Source organism: Pyxicephalus adspersus, chromosome 10, assembly GCF_032062135.1.
Source record: "Pyxicephalus adspersus chromosome 10, UCB_Pads_2.0, whole genome shotgun sequence".
NCBI lineage: Eukaryota > Metazoa > Chordata > Amphibia > Anura > Pyxicephalidae > Pyxicephalus > Pyxicephalus adspersus.
The window spans coordinates 22,959,138-22,976,163 of record NC_092867.1 but is presented as its reverse complement, the minus strand read 5'-3'; the positions used below and the strand labels follow the sequence as shown (position 1 = coordinate 22,976,163).

Genomic DNA, 17,026 nt, shown 5'->3' with positions numbered 1-17,026 from the left:
TCTCTCACACAGTCCACCTGTCTGTGTCTCCAAACAGAGCTCTCTCACTCAGTCCACCTATCTGTGTCTCTCCATGCCAAGCTACTGACTAAGCTCCTGGCTCTATGTTATATCCCCACCCTCAGTGCTTCTTCAATAATTATCTCACAGGTGAGAGTCTTCCACCTGCTACTTCACACAGGAGAGGAATCTTGGGCAAATATACCTCACATAAAAGAGGAATCCGGGGCAAAAATATATGTGTAATCACATTTAGTTCCTGGTGCCCGGTGGGGGGGTTATTTAGAGGAACAACCCTGAAGTCTACTATAAATGAAAGTCATAGCGGTGTAAAGATATGGTGATAGGTGATTGATCAAAAATTTTTACTGAGTAACTCCACCAGACATGGAAAAACTAGAATCTGCATCTGGATACCCTCAATAGGCAAATAGAGGAAATAGCCTCAGGTCCATGAACATTTGTTATATTAAATGTTTTTACTTCTTACAGGTACACAGGTCCCAGGCAAGAATCCAACATGGCTGTTTTAGAGGTGAAGATGCTATCTGGTTTTATTCCAGTAAAGCCTACAGTAAGGCAGGTGAGTTCTAGTTCTTTAAGTACCCTGTCAATATCTGTAATATACCGACTTATCACCATGATACCAGGGGCAATAAAGTCCAAATCATAATTTCAACAGTTCTCATCTCTTGTACCAGTTGCATACATCGTACATAGAATTATTGTAGCTCCTTAAAGCTGGGCAGGTTTATAGATTTGTGACCAGAATACTTTATGAAAAAGGATGCCAGGCAAGCATGGATTTTTTTTAGTGAAATTTGTGTCTGCTTTGACATCTATCCTTTCATTGGGATCACAGAACCTTTTCTTGTCATTAGGTGCAGCTTTCAAATACCTAACATATGTGTTTCATCTGTTTCTGCTTTTATTGTCACTGGGGAGACAGTGCTGCTATTTGCATTCTACATTTCGACAGTGTTGGCCTAATGTCCATAGATAAAAAGTGCCCACCAGATGCATGGACAATCTCTCATACAAAACACTTGTTACATAAACAGTTAATATTTCCGCCACCCAAAAATTAACAAAACTATCTGATCAAAAACTGGCCATGGCAGGGCATGCACATTATAATATAATTAAGTCTCTGTAAAATCTATTTTTACAACTTTACAATTCAATCAGGCCCTTATATTACATACTAGTATTACAAGACATATGTTGTCTCTGAGAAGACTATAGGTGGTTACAGATTTTTCAATTCAATTGTACATTGGGCATGATTTATACAAGTTCTGGAGAAAATAGACCATCATGGGAAAACCTGGGTGATCCAGAAAACCTGAAATTAATTTAAAAAAAATAATAATAATAATTTGCTATTAGCTGGCAAATGTTTTCCGTTTTGTACCAGATCTAATCTAGGTTTGCTAGATCACCCAGATAGTCTCATAATGGTCCAGTCTTGAAAAGCTTTAATAAATCAGACCCATTCTCTGAACAATCTTTTTGAGATGTAACACAGGACACAACAACTCATTTAATATGTATCCAGTCATGCAGGTCCTTACATCACTAAGGTTGGTTTTAATTAAAGCTGCGTACACACTTCCAATTTTTATCGTTGGAAATGAACGACGAAGGAACGACGAAGGACCGATTGGCCAAAAATCGTTCGTAAAAAAAGTAACCAACGACGCCGACGAACGAGGATAGTCGTTGGAAATGAACGACCGGACCGGCGGATCGGATTGGACGACGATCGTTGACCATCTATCGTGTGTACGGTCGTTCAGTGATCGTCCATGGTCTGAGCATGCGCGGTGAACGAACGTTCGCTCACTTCCTGTGGTGCACGTCACTTCCTGTATCGTTCAAACAATCGCATCTATCGTGTGTACAATATCTTTGAACGATCGTGTCGTTATCTGTAGGTACAGGATCGGTGCCATACGATCGTTCGCAGATATCGTGCAGGATCGTTCGTCGTTCGTTTACCAACGATAAAAATTGGAAGTGTGTATGCAGCTTAAATAGAAACATGCTATTGAGACAAATGTCAAACTCTCTAAAATGTAATACTTTTATTCTGCAGCTGGAAAAAGACAAAGTAATAAAGAGAAGTGATATCAAGGTAGATAAGGTGACCTTGTACTTCGACCAGGTAAGATGTAAATATCATTACATGTACCAATAATTTAATGTCACTGCTGTCACAGCATATTGATAGAAATGATTGGTTATGTATGCCAGGGCTGGACCAGCCAAGATGACTTGGGCTCTGTCCTAAATCTGTTTGTAAGATAAATTTGTCTTTATTGAGAAATTACATGAGCCTCAAACCAGAAAAGACAGGGCAATTATTTAATTTGTATTAATGACTGTATCTCATTGGAATTTTGCTCATTGTAATCTCTTCTGGGATAATTCAGAATAAATACCAGCTACATTATAACAATATACCAGCTGACTTCTTTCTGACCAGATGTATGTAATGCCAGGTGTGTGCATAATACCTTCAATATGAAAAAGCTATGTATACATGGAGCTATACAAGTATGGAAACCTCTATACAGTACACATCATACTTTGTGTGTGTGTGTATATATATATATATATATATATATACACACACACACACACACACACACACACACTATATTAAAACACACCCTCGCCTAATATGAAATATAAGCTTATGCTCTTTAAATCCCCTTTCCCAAATCACATACTTTTGGCAGGTGAAAATTACCTTATTTTACCACCATCTCCTGTCACTTCCAAAGGAAAATTACTGTTGAATCCAGGGCAGGAAAAACCTTGCAAGAAGACATTCCAGTTCTTTGCAAAAGAAGTGACATTAAACTAAGTGCTGTGGTAAAAGATGGGGGTAAAGTTAATAGAATTTGTGAAAGAATTTTTTGTTGGTGAAAGAATTTTCTTTCACCAACAAAGAGCAGGTAATTAGTAGAAGAAGAGCTTGTAGAGTGTAAGTGGACCTAGTGGTACTTCAGATTTGACACTATTGCCACCACAATCACTAGTTTAGGCTTTTCCTTTACTCATCATATGATTCTCTCTACCTGTTTAGTTGGACGACCAGCAAAAAAGTCTATCTTTCATGGTAGAACGGGAAACTGAGGTCAAAGATCTGAAACCAGCCACAGTAGAAGTGTATGACTACTATGAAACAGGTAATGCCCTTTATTTGTTGTGTGCTGAATACATTTACATAGACTGTTCACTTAACAAAATGAATTATTCATCTGCAAAGGATTAAACATTTAGATTCGTATTTCGCTTTGCTTTTTATATATTCACTTTGCTATATTAACAGGTTAAAACCCCCCACTGTAACAACTCACTTTCTTCAAATAAGTATTTAATTTAGGAATATTGCTCTCCTCTATTCTGAACAGTTAGCAATGCGTCTTTTTAAAACTTGTGTAAAGCCCCCAAAACAAACAATACATACTTCATTAAAGGTTACCACCTCCCTAATAATTATATTGGACACAAAAGGAAAAGGGTGGTCAGGGAAGACCTTGGAATATTCACCCAGGTGGTGAACCCAGAAAGCAGGGAGTTACGTGGCATAAAAATATCTCTTTTTAAAAAACATCAAAATATTTTATTTATATTCTTAAAAAACGCCACAAAGCTTGTAACAAAATAAACATTTACCTTCTCTTTGTTCAAATGACAACAAGGGTAAGTATCTAACATAGGTGAGTCAACACAGGTTTGTTATATTATTACAGTCTGACGTGTTTCGCAGGATAAACCTGCTTCTTCAGGAGGAAATGTCACAGTAAAATATTGGAAGTCTCCAATAAATACTAATATGTCATAAATAACACAATGAAACTAACATATTATTTATCATGATTATCCCTATTTTGTTCTTGTGGTGGGTACTAATAGCTATAAGCGTATCCTGTGTACCATGAAAATTTCAAGTTGTTATGACCAACTGTTTAGAAGATACGAAGGTTTGAACATGAATTATTAGAATATGACAAGCAGCCTTTAAAGACACAGCTATCACACTGTTCTGTTATTAATGTAATTGTACATGCCCTTTGGGTATCATCATTTCAGGAAGAGGCTCAATTACAACACCACCCCTGACTTTGGGGGCCCATTATGGCTAAGGGAGGTCCTGGGGCCCATGTCCTGCACACGTTGCACTTACTTTTATCCACACCTGGTGTAAAAGTATTTAAATTTGTGCTCCCATCAAGTCCATCAAAACGGATGATATGTCACAGTGATTATAAATAAATTACAGCTTTGTGGTCAAATCATTTTGGGCAGGGTCCTCCCCTGCTGTGTCATTGTTTGCATCTGTTTAATCTGTCATTATCAACCCCTATTTATTGAACAGTGTATGTATGTTACAGTTAATAAAAAAAATAATGAATCCATCCTGAAACTGATATTGAAATTATCTTGCAGATGATCGTGCAGCTGCAGAATATAATAATCCATGTATAACTGGTAAGATTGCTCTTTTATAGAATTTAATTTATGCATTTGTGGACTTCATTTACACAGTAAATGTCCTGTTATTCCATCTTTCTTAGCAGAAATCATCTATATATATATATATATATATATATATATATATATATATATATATAAATCGTATGTGTGTATGTATGTCTGTATTTTCCATCATCACTAGGAAAGGCATGGAGACATTTCAACCAAACTTGCCACATATATGACTCAGACTCATGTTAGTGCACCGCTGATCTTTGTACAGCGCTGTGGTATATGTCAGAGGTATATTTGCATGCATGTATGTGTGTATGTATTGCTCAGTGACAGTGTGCCTTTTGCTTATATTTTTACATACTTTTTTTGGACTCTTTTACAAATTTCTGGCCTGTAATAATGGCTTCAGGAAAATGTAAGGCAATTGGCCGAGTTCAATCAAAGGCAAAAAAATAAAACAACACCATAGACAAGAAAATCACTATAGCTTTTTTTTATTTATTGTTCTAACGCTGGGTAATCAGCTAATAGTATTTAAGAATGTTAAGTTGTACAAACAGGGCTGATTGGGTTTCAAAATACCCTGTGCAAAATTAGACTGTGGTGCCTTGCTATACATATATTTAGCAGTATTGCTGCAGCACAGAATGTCAAATATTTTTTGTATCACTAGTAATTTCTTTATTATGAGTTTGCTTTATTGCTAGGTGAGAATGTTGACAATACAAGATAGAGGAATGAAGACTCAGAATGGAGCAAAACCTGCAGTCAAGCACTCAGAAGAACACAGATGACAAATTAACTACACAATTGTTATTTTCCTATTATTTTACAATCTATCAAACACAATATGAAATATTCAACATTCACAAACATCTTTTTGTGTTCTTCTAATAAAAATATTTCATATAAAAATAAGTAAAATGGGTGTGACTTTTTTACGACTTAGTGCCACAATATATACAGTCATTCTATCAGAGTAAATCTACCAAAAACTGAGAAATTAATTCAGAGTTGGGTTAATTTTGCTCCCACTAAAACCAAAGATTGGGGACTTTTATGCAAACAGTTTACTCACACTGACACCAACAATGGGGCATACATAAATAAAAATGGTATTTATGAATAATAATTATGATTATTGTACATGAAAAATCAGAGAAAACATCCAATGAACAAATAGCTGGTCATGTCCCCAATAACTATACTAATGAAGAAGGAAACAAGTATGGAAAAAGAGACTTTAAACAGCCAAAAGATGAGTACTAAATAGGCATACATAAAGGACAATAACATTAACTGTATTCATCATACATATGATACAAAAGATGTGAGCAAAAGAACAGCCCAATTGATGGGGGAACAAATATTAAACACATCCCGATCTGGTGAATTTAATTATTTTATGGGCTTAAGACTGTTCATTTAAAGAGTTGTCTTCACATACATGCACATCCAGCAGATAACATGCACATACAACTGTGGAACTATTCTACACTGAATAATGTAATACATATGAGATAATATAGAGCTTTTTGGGTCATTTGAAAATGTATTATAACAATTGTAAATGCTCTGGATTGTTATTCTCCTAGTGCTCATTTGTAAAGGCAAATTTATAATTTTACTTTAAAATAGATTAAAAAAGGGGTTAAGGAAAATTTTCTTGTTTTTTTTGTTTTAGCCACAACTAGGCAAGGACTGGGTGAAGGACAATATTCTTTCAGACATTTGTCAATTGCACAAGTGTCCCAATGTGAAAATTTACCCTTATCTCCGGATCTGGGCAAGGGACTGTCTAATTGGATAAAAAAGGACCGTGTGTGTCTTCATGGAAGTTTGGTACAGCGGAATACCCTACAAAAAACTGGATAACCCTAGCAGCAACTAACATTGTTTTTTTTTGTTTTTGTTTTTAACCAACATTTATTTAACAGCAACTTTGGTCTCTGAATCTCCTGAGGAAGCCATTGTGCGAAAAGCATCGGGCATAGAGACAAGACCTGTAATTGTTATCATGACCCTATGTGACATGGGCTCAGTAGATACTAATTAGTATAGGAGGACTATGTTTAGTTAAGGAATGTAAAGATTTTTTTTTGTAGTAAAATATATTTCTTTTATTACTACCATTACCAAAAGAGAAGTTTTTTCTTTTTCCTAATAGATAATATGGCAACCTTCTGGCTGCATAACATACCAAGGATACCTAAAAGTAAAATTCCTTGTGGCTTATTCAAGCTTGGCACATTCAGTAATAAGGTAACAAAAACTATTCTTTTTCACGTTTTCAGGCTGGAAGTGTCTAGCTAGGCTAAACAGATAGTTTAGTAAAACAGACGGGGTACAGTAAATCATACCAAGATAGAAAATATAAAATGAATGAATTAAACAAGATATGTAGAGATTTTCGGGCTGCTTTTGGCAGCATGTATTTATAAACAGTTACTACAAATCTACAGATGATCCAGAGGAAGGCGAAAAGCCCCAATGAAGTGAGGACCAATTTGTTTCATTAAGAAATAATTCCTTCCTGACACCCAAAGGCATTCGGATAATCCATGTTTGGAATGGTGTCTCTATTTCACGTGGAGCTGGTATCAGTTTAAGTGAATGACAGATTTACTGATTTATAAAGAGACCCTAAACCTGCTGCACTTGCCAAAGCAGAATTTATGGACAAGGAATGGTAAAGGTTAACACTACTTCTAAGTTAGGGCAAATTGACCCCCTCCCCTGTTCAACTAATACCCCACATTACTAGACAATGATCTCTTCCACCAACGGTAATTCTGCAGTCTTCACCACATTTTTTTATAGACCCTAATGGTCACGATTCCTACTTGCAAGGGTGAAGACTTAGGATTAGGATCTGTAGAGAAAATCTGTAAATGCACGTCAGGAGCCGCTGGAAGCAATAATTGGTAGAGCAGACCACTAGCTGTTGTGAGATTAGAGGGGGGGGGGGGGGGTTATTAAACATATAATAGAAATATGGGCAATTCGCTCCAAATTTGTTAAAGTGAATCTTTGTCTGCAACAAACTCAACAACAAAGTATCAGCCTATAAAACAAAAACAGGGCAAAAACAAGGCACATTGAGAACATAGGTGAAATTGATATGTTTTATTAAAATTATCTAGACATAAGAAAATAAGCATAAGAAGAATTTGACTGTGCGGAACAATGTAACATCAAGGATCAGACAAACAACAAAACAACAAATTTTATTTTAAATTAACAGAGAAAAATAGTTTTCTGGTTAAAATTAGAATATATTACAGTACTAGGCCTACCATGTGGCCAACTAGTATAGAAAAAGGGGTGAACCATAAAAACAATACTCTCATAGAGAGGACAAAACTAGTTCTCCTGGTTAGGATCTAAGTGTGTTTACAGGCCAGCTGATATATTACCTGTGAGAATACCCTGTATCTGTCTCTATGAATAAAAATGTTTGCAAAGCACCAAATAAATTGAGATAAGTGTTAAGTTTCCTTTACAAAGGGCCCATTTACACTTCTAAGCTAAAATGTGTAACTAATCCTTATCTGCTTACTTGACATTCTTTGGTAAGTATACATCAAGCTAATTTTCCAAAAAAAAACATTATATATATATATATATATATATATATCTGAGTTTTGCCACCTGCCACTTCCCCTGTCACATTGACAAGAAGTGGAAAGAATCAGGAGCAGCAGATGCCATCATAGGGGGAATTGTGGCTTTCAGTGCCATCCACGACCCTGATAGAGAGAACACTTCCTGCTCACCTAACATCTAAGAATAGAAGTTTACTTAAACCTGAAGTAAACCCAAAACAATAAAATCCCACTTACCTTTAATTCCGCAGATCAGGCTATCCCTTGGGAGGTTTCTTCCATCAGGTCCCGCGTAGTCCCGGTATACGTCTTCGGCCCGACGCAGAGGAAGTGCCAGGTGCCGCCATCTTCTCCTCTCTTCTTCCTGGTTCTTCTTCTTACGTCACCCATTCTCGCATTGTGCAGGCGCAAGATCAGGTGACGTAGATTGGGAAAACACTTATCCATCTCACTGTGCAGGATTGTATATGCTTTCATGTAAAGTGAAAATTCTGAGTTTAGGTACGCTTTAAATGATAAGATGCTCCAAATATTTCAGGAAGAGATTTAATAGTGGCCAATTACATGGCAATGCTGAAGTATATGGAAGATAACTGAATTGTGAAACCATTCCATGTAAATTTATAACAAATTCTAGGAAGCTTGTTACTTTATTTCAGCAACCGTTATCTTCTCCCCTGTGGTAGGGAAATGATCTTTGTGTTCAACACTAGAAGAACAAGTGGCTCAGTGCCCTCACAGAATTCACTCCTACCATACTATATTGGGTCTTGCTCTAGTATTTAGGGACAGGCAACTCTTGACATTAAATTAAAGAGCTCTGGCAATTCAGAGCAGTGCAGGGAGTCAGAGCGGTATGACACCTCACATATTTTTGTTAGGGTGCATCACCATTAAAGACCTGAGAAATTATATTATAGCTCTTATTTCAAGGGTATACATATTGTAAATGAAAACTGCAGCTGCAGTGTGGTGCAAATCAGTAATGCAAACTAAAAATGGTACAGCCCACTAAAGGCTTGTTCTACAGTGCTGAACCCAGATAGCATGCAACAAATCTCAATTAAGTGCTAAGGTATACCATTATAAGTGCTGATTCTGTGTATCCAACCTAATACATATTCATACAGATTGATGTCAATACCAGGCAATGCCATGTGACCATTGATAATAGTCAGTGCAAGGAAGCAGGATGCCCACTGTAGACCTATTCATACAGATTGATTCTAGTACAAGGAAATGCCACGTGGACAATGATAATAGACAGTGCAAGGAAGCAGGATGCCCAGTTGTCCTTGTAGCAGCCTATGGGCCATAGAGTAAGCACTGCAACGCCCTAGGCTTGTGGGCAACCATTCTTGGACAGCAATCTTGTAACTAATACTTCAAGATGATCAGTGAGATGCTGAAAATTTGCCTACAAAGCACATACCAATTGCACTATTTCAAACTGAGCAAATCAAAAACTACACTTGCAGAGTTTGGGTACAGTTTGCATGTGGCTTGCAGTTGATTTTTTTGCATCTCATTGACCATCTCTGATAATATCTTGTTTCTATATTTACCTACAATGGGAGTGTGGGAGAATTTAAAGATAATTAGGACTCATTTCCACTACAGCTCTTCACTGGGTTTTCCAAAACACATGTGCATTAGCATGCACATTGCCATGTGGCAGATCATTCTTTTCTAATGTAGTGTATGTTGCAGTGTGCTGCACTACAAGGGGAGTTTTGAATGCCATTAGGAATGAATGTCATGGCATGTTCTAATAGTGATAACTGCTGACCCACATTGCATTGGCGCCAACAGTTCCACATATCAGCATGTGTGTTAGCACAAGCCACTAGTGGGATCGATCCCTTACTAACAAAAAAATAATTAAATAAGTAATTGAATAAAAAGAAATAATAAATTCAAAGAGGCTATACACTGTTATACTACTTTCAAAACACTACAAAAGTTTTAGATAACAATTAAAATAAATCAATGTATCATATAAATGAAAAATGCATGTCCCTACCCTAGAGAACAAATAGATTGTCACTAACAATAACTAGATACTAGAGTACAAAAAACGTTCTATTGCTGTGGTTACATCTGTAATTCCACCAGTGCCCATCAATATTTATAGTACACTGGACATAAAAAATAATCATGGCATGTTTAATACATGCTCAAAAAACAATTGTGTAGTAACCTATACCAACCAATACCTCTTTATTAAAAAATGACATCCCATTCGTTGCTCTGGGTCACCATTTTGAACTTCCCTGTTGTTTGGATTCTATAATAAATGATCTTCTCTGGTAAATGTAAACATTCATCTGTTTGGCAGCCATCAAATTTTGCTATTCAACCACTCGTAATGTATTGTGGAAATATACTATTATAAATAAATATAACCTAATAAATATATGTATGTATATATAATAGAAAATGCTTAGCTAAAACTTTGCTATCATAATTCAGTAAATAATTAGAAATCTGTTCTTTTCCATAAAAAAATGTCAATATGTCAAGTCTCGAATTCATCTGCTCTTATTTTGCCATCCACAAAATATTTGTGCTTTAGCAATGTAAATCACAACTCTTTGTTTAATGCAGCAGTTTAACATAAAAAACAAAGGCTGCAATGTTTGCCTTAAATCTAGAGCTGTCTTCAGCAGTATTTGCTTTTAACCATGCAATCAGTCTGCTCGGTTGAAGTTCAGCATCATTCAACCTGAAATACTGATTGCATACTGTAAAAGTAGGGCCCCTGAGATGAAACCACCATGTTGTATTCTATTTGTAGTGTATTATTGCAGAGTTGTGCTCACATCATCACTGCTCTCTGCAGAATCAGAGGAGGACTGCTCAATGTCGGCAGAAGATTGAAGAGCAAGAGCAGCCAGTCTGTCACAGGCCCAGCCTGAGGACAAGAGGTAAATATACAAAAACAAGAAGTAGAAGGGGAATTAACGCATACTGCTGGGGAAACCATGGGGGAGGTTGGGATATTTTGGGATTGGGGGCTAAACCCAAAATTGGGCCTTAATTATTAGCTGGTCTCTAGTCTTACTAGACTAGAATTTATCATGAACAGTAGGACAAATATTGATGAGTAGAAGCACCAGCTCCATGTCTTCTTTGAGGAATGCAGAGCTTTCCATCGAGCTTCAGCTTTCTGCAGATTGTCCAAACGTATTGCTTTTTTTAGTGTGGCCTAAGAACGTCCTTCCTTGCCCTATTTACTTGAATTTTCTGGCTATATTTGGCTTTCTTTTGCCATTTTGGAGGATGTGTACCATTTGAGAACAGCAGCACCGGCTGTACTGGCTACAATGCACAGCGCCCCACCAATGGTCCACCATGTTGGAGTGTGGTGGAGAAACAAAGCCTGGAAAATAAAAGCAAAGACTACATCCATTGTTCTCATGATGGCTACTAAACCAGCTTTCTCGATCTGTAAAGCTTTTACAAGAAATGTTTGACCCCCCAACCCTAAAATTCCAATAATTACTAGGAGCCACCTGTCTAGGCCACAATAAGGCAGACTCCATTCACCAAGAATTGACAAGGCAATGATGCACTCGATGAGGCCGATAATGGCGTAATACCAAATGGAAAGCAAGTAATGGACAGACTTTCCCATTTTTCTTAACACCACAAGAGTTAATGAGGCACAAACGGCACTTGCAACCGCAGCAATGGTCCCTTTCAGGTGCTCACTGTAATCTTCAAAGCCCTCGTTTCTTGACCCAAAAAGAAATGGCGGACGAGCTATAAGCACGACACCGGTTATAGTGAAGGCCATGAAGACTATATCCCACACAGTGCATTTCTCCTTCAGGAATATGCAGGCAAATATGCAGGTGAAGGCAGGACTGCTGAAAGTGATGACTGTGGCATCCGCCAGGGGCATGGACTGGACAGCATAGTACAGGAGAATCATGGCGCTGGAGCCAAGGAATCCGCGGAGGAAAAGGAAAATCCTCTGATCCTTAGGTCCAAGAAAACCAGTCCTGTAAGAACAAGACAATTAGCTTTTTACTGTAAAACACATATTGGTGATTACAAAATGAACAAATATGCCCAAATGACTGATACATGCTTCTAGGTGGAGTTCTTAAACCTTTTTACATTTACAGACACCCAACAGATTGCCAGTATATCTGAGTATATCCCTCATAATTATCATCACCAGTCCTATAGTGTACGAGTACGGCTTTAAAAGATGTCACTAACTTGGTCTTACTTTACATATGGATAGCCAAGAACAGAACAGATTATTTTGGGAATTTGAAACAATTTCTTCATATTTATTCATAAAAAAGATCACAAAAATATTAGTAGCATATTAGCTTTGTTTATATGCAATGCAAAACATGAAATTGAGATTTGTGGATTAGGGTTCTAATGTATGTGCATCAGAAAGGCAATAAAGGGCACCGCATAGTGACATAATGCCAATCTCTGCAGCAAACTTCTGTTAATCCAGAGCAGGGTTATAATGCCTTGATGTCCTGGGCTCACAGGAAGTTGGTAGATTACACTTAGTATGCTTATACCAGGATGCCACTAACTGCATCCATTCAGAGATAAGTAAAGTCTCCAACACCATTATTCTGTAACTTCATGATTGCTAAAACAACCAAATAGTATCAGGATGGCCACCATGCTAACAATGTGCATGTAATCAACATTTGCTGATTAAAGATGAATTCAAAAGTTGTCAGCTATCTTATGTACTAAAAATGTTCTTAACCTGAAATAAGAAAGCTAATGCAGCCAGCGAATCTAAAGACCGGTGAGTTGCAATATATTATACATAGTTACCTTTTTTTTTAATGAGCCCTGTTCCCTGGACACTATTCTTGTGCCCCTTGGCCTGTGTCTGAACTGTCTGTGCATCCCCACCCCTGTGCACCCAACAGGAAGTAGCATTGGGAATTATTTAAAAAAAAAAAGAGAGAGAGATTAGAAAGGACCATTTTTAGGAAAAGAAGTTGTAACAAGAAAGCCCCGAAAAAGGAAAAAAAGTTGCAGCAGTATATTCTTTTGATAGCGGAGGCAGCCAACTACAGTTACGCAACAAGGCAGTAATTCCACTGTACAATATAAACGGATGCCAAAAAAAAAAAAAAATATGTATATTTAGTTGATAAACACAAACCAGGATGCAAGAAAACTTGTGTCTATATAACAGCCCGCAGGAACATTCTGATACATTTCACCCTAAGCTATGGTGCTTACCTTATCTTATGACCCACATCCTTCTAAGCCTTAATCAAATTCAAATGATTATTGCACATAAAAGATTTGTGATATATAAAAAATGACAATATCCTTATTAACCAGTTGTATCAGTGTACATGTTGTGTATCACACATACCCAGCACTCCATCTAGTGGTGAACATATATTATTGCCACCAAATCAAATCCACACTTATGGACACACTTACTCATACCTAAACAGCCTTTTAAATATAAATATTTGTATTTATTATTTATCAATAAACAATATGCACATGTTCTGTGTGGATAAACATAAAACCTTTTCTACTCGTTTTAATTATACAATGATTACAGCTAATATCCAGACAGGGAGGGGAAGCTGTATATAGAAAAATTAATGCCACATATCAATTTACCAATTTAAATTTAGTGTGTTTGAGTGTTTAAAGACAAAATCAAAAGCACCTGGCCGTCCCCACCAACATCAATCTGGTGTCTTTAAAGAGGTTAAATTGAATGAGGTATATCAGTAAAACATTTTGACATATTTGTTTTCTTTCCAGAAGAGATTTTACAAGTCTATCTCCCCTAACTCCTAGCTGTATGAACTAATGAACCTAATATACAAGTGGTTAGAGAAAATTTTCATATCCCTACATTTTAATAAAAGAATATATAGTGGCTTCCCTGTAGACATTTTTATGTATAATTGAAAAGGGGGAGAATAGATGGGGTTTTCAGACATTTAAAAAAAAAACAAAAAAAAAAAACAATAAATATGTATTTTATACAATCATTCATACATAAATAAATAACAATTAATGTGCATATCCTCAAGCCCATTGTGGAATCATGGGGTTGGAATTACATATACTAAGCAAGAGATCAACTAGTGTCTTTAAATTAACTGTTGTAGCCCTTATTACCCGACGCGTTTCGCCAATTTTGCTTCCTTAGGGGTGTGCCGTAATGACTTTACATCTATATGAAAAACCTTTGATAACATGTGGATATAAATCCATAGTGCCCACTTTGTGGACCCGAGACTGCATAAGGCCCTCCAACACTTACTGTGCAAACTTTAAGGTCTCTGCAGAAAACATTCTGTAGGTTAAGTGAGCACCAAAACACATGTTTAATGTTTGCTGCATAGGCCACGTAGTCAGCACAGTTTGAAATGGCCGATTGTGGCCCCAGGGTTGTTCCTAAAGATTTTATCCTTACTAATTTAATACTAAATACAATATTAATACGGTAACATGCATAGAATGTTAGGTTCAATACTTAGTGCATCATACAGCTAGAGGTTAGCAGGGATAAAATAACCACTTGGGTAATATCTCTCCTAAAAAGAGTACAAATATGTCAAAGGATTTTATTGGTATTAATGTTAAAAACACATGGTGTAAAAATATTATTGTTAGTTGGGGCAGGTGGGCATTCTAGATTTGTTCCTAAATGATATATTCCATCAAGGTAAAATTCAGTGATATTCAGATTTCTATACAGCTTCTCCAACCTGCACACAGAGGTCTTGTATTATTGGATATTAGCTATAAATGTAACATATTTAAAGAGTAAAAAATGTTTAATCAAAACATACTTTATAAAAAAAAAGTGCATATTGCTTATTGATAAATATAGACATTTATGATAGTATATATCAGTGTTTCTCAACCAGGGTTCATCTAGAGGTTTCTGGGGGTTCCCTGAGCAATGAATAATTTGCACCTCTCAGGTCAGTTTATATGACACCAATGATCTTTGTGGCTATCTGTAATGGTGACATTCTTCCAACTGACCATCACACTAATATATTATGAGATGTGGATATAGTAATTATTGTAGGGGTACTCTGAAAACCTGCAAGTTATTTTTAAGAGGTTCCCACATGTAAAACAAAAAGTCAAGAAACACTGGTATATACGTATGAGTGCTAGAATAAATTGTGTCAGATTGAATTGGTGAGGATAATATATGTTTACCATCAGTTTCTAGGTACGTGAAATACCTAACATACTTATACTTAACAGATAGCATAATATATATATATATATATATATATATATATATATATTTTTTTTATATGGAACTGAACTTACAGTTTTAATAATATAAATCCTTTTATGTACAAGGAAGCAACACAGTAGTAGGTAGATACAGTGGTACCTCGGTATAAGTCCACTTTGGAATAAGTCCAACTTGGTATAAGTCCTGTTTGGATACAAAAAATGTTGCTTGGTATACAACCTGTGCTTGGTATACAACCTGTGCTTGGTATACAACCTGTGCTTGGTATACAACCTGTGCTTGGTATACAACCTTTTTGCTAGAACTTGTATGGGTCAAAATGAGTCATACCACCGCACTACCCTTATTTACCTCTCTCGAGACAAAGCCACGAGTGCCCACGAGCGTCAGTACGCCAGTTCCTACCATTCAGTGAACAACCCGCGCTATAACTCTGTGACTTACATAACATCTCCTCCTCCACCCTTCTCAGCACCATCCTAGTAGGCACTCAACTCTTCTCAGCAAGCTAAAGTGAGGTTAAATCTTCATTTATTTCATCTAATTGCTTTTGTAGCTATGTAGTTTAGTATTAGGCAGTGTTTAAATTATTTTATACAGCCCCATCAATGTATAATATGCCAATACCAACAGGATTCTTTTTCATGGGAACGGATTAATCATTTTCCTTTTATGTCCTATAGGAAAATTTGTTTGGTATAAGTCCTGTTTGGTATAAGTCCAAGGATCTGGAACAGATTAAGGACTTTTACCAAGGTACTACCATGTTTCTAAAAGTGAAATACAAAAAAAGGAGATTTTCCTGCTCTCCAATTTTTTTTATAAACAGGAGCTTTGTGTAACTGCTTTAAAATGTAAGTTTAAATTGGTATTATATAAAATATATTAAAGAAGATCTAAAACCAAACACTAAAATAATAATAAAAACAGTAACATCCAAATGTTATTAATAAAGTTATTTTTATTTTAAATATTTTTGTTTATTAAAAAATCCCTGTTGATTATTTTTGTTCTCTATAACAGTAACAGAGATTCAGGTTCACCACTAGATGTACTGAGTGTTTATTGAAGGATCTTTTGTGTCTGATAATTTAGATATAATATGCACTATTTATATAGGACAATTTATATATATATATATATATATATATATATATATATATATAAAATGGTTATTATCGTAGTGATTTTAAAATGATGTTTTATAAACAGTGAATGGTTGTATGAGACAAAAGGCTAAGTTTGCTAAATGACTTTCTTTGCATTGTCATTGATTTTGATTTTGGGTTAAGGCATTCTTTAGGACTGGCACCTTAGTGTGAAACACATCAGTATATTCCTGCTCAAATAAAGACACACAACATATGATTGCATCCTGGTTGTGCAGTATAGGGCTTGTTCATGCTATGGGAATGCATTGAGTTTGATTGATTTGACAATCAGCAGAACAGTACAGCACATGCTACAATATGAAGTAGCCCTTAGGCTTGAGAGATACTGGATTCCCACTCTAGGGGCCTGATTTATTAAAGCTCTCCAAGACTGGAAAGGATAAACTTAAATCAGGTGATCCAGCAAACCTGGAATGGATTTCTTCAAAGTCATTTGATATTTGTTAGCAAATGTTTCCAATCCTGGACCAGATCCATTCAAGGTTTGCTGGATC

General features: G+C 36.2%; 2 protein-coding genes across 2 annotated transcripts in view; one reads left to right on the top strand and one right to left on the bottom strand.

The window, feature by feature from the left end:
- The window catches only part of LOC140339385 (alpha-2-macroglobulin-like), a 48,564-nt gene extending 43,137 nt beyond the window's left edge, over positions 1 to 5,427 (top strand). Inside the window, exons 32-36 of the mRNA XM_072424087.1 lie at positions 493 to 583; positions 2,099 to 2,167; positions 3,095 to 3,197; positions 4,462 to 4,503; positions 5,211 to 5,427. Of these exons, the coding sequence (XP_072280188.1) occupies positions 493 to 583; positions 2,099 to 2,167; positions 3,095 to 3,197; positions 4,462 to 4,503; positions 5,211 to 5,236 (331 nt within the window). The 3' untranslated portion in view covers positions 5,237 to 5,427. The remainder of the gene's footprint in view (positions 1 to 492; positions 584 to 2,098; positions 2,168 to 3,094; positions 3,198 to 4,461; positions 4,504 to 5,210) is intronic.
- Positions 5,428 to 7,614: 2,187 nt separating this feature from the next.
- The window catches only part of SLC35G1 (solute carrier family 35 member G1), a gene marked incomplete in the record, with an annotated part of 20,070 nt that continues 10,658 nt past the window's right edge, over positions 7,615 to 17,026 (bottom strand). Inside the window, 1 exon segment of the mRNA XM_072424088.1 lies at positions 7,615 to 12,115. Within this exon segment, the coding sequence (XP_072280189.1) occupies positions 11,359 to 12,115 (757 nt within the window).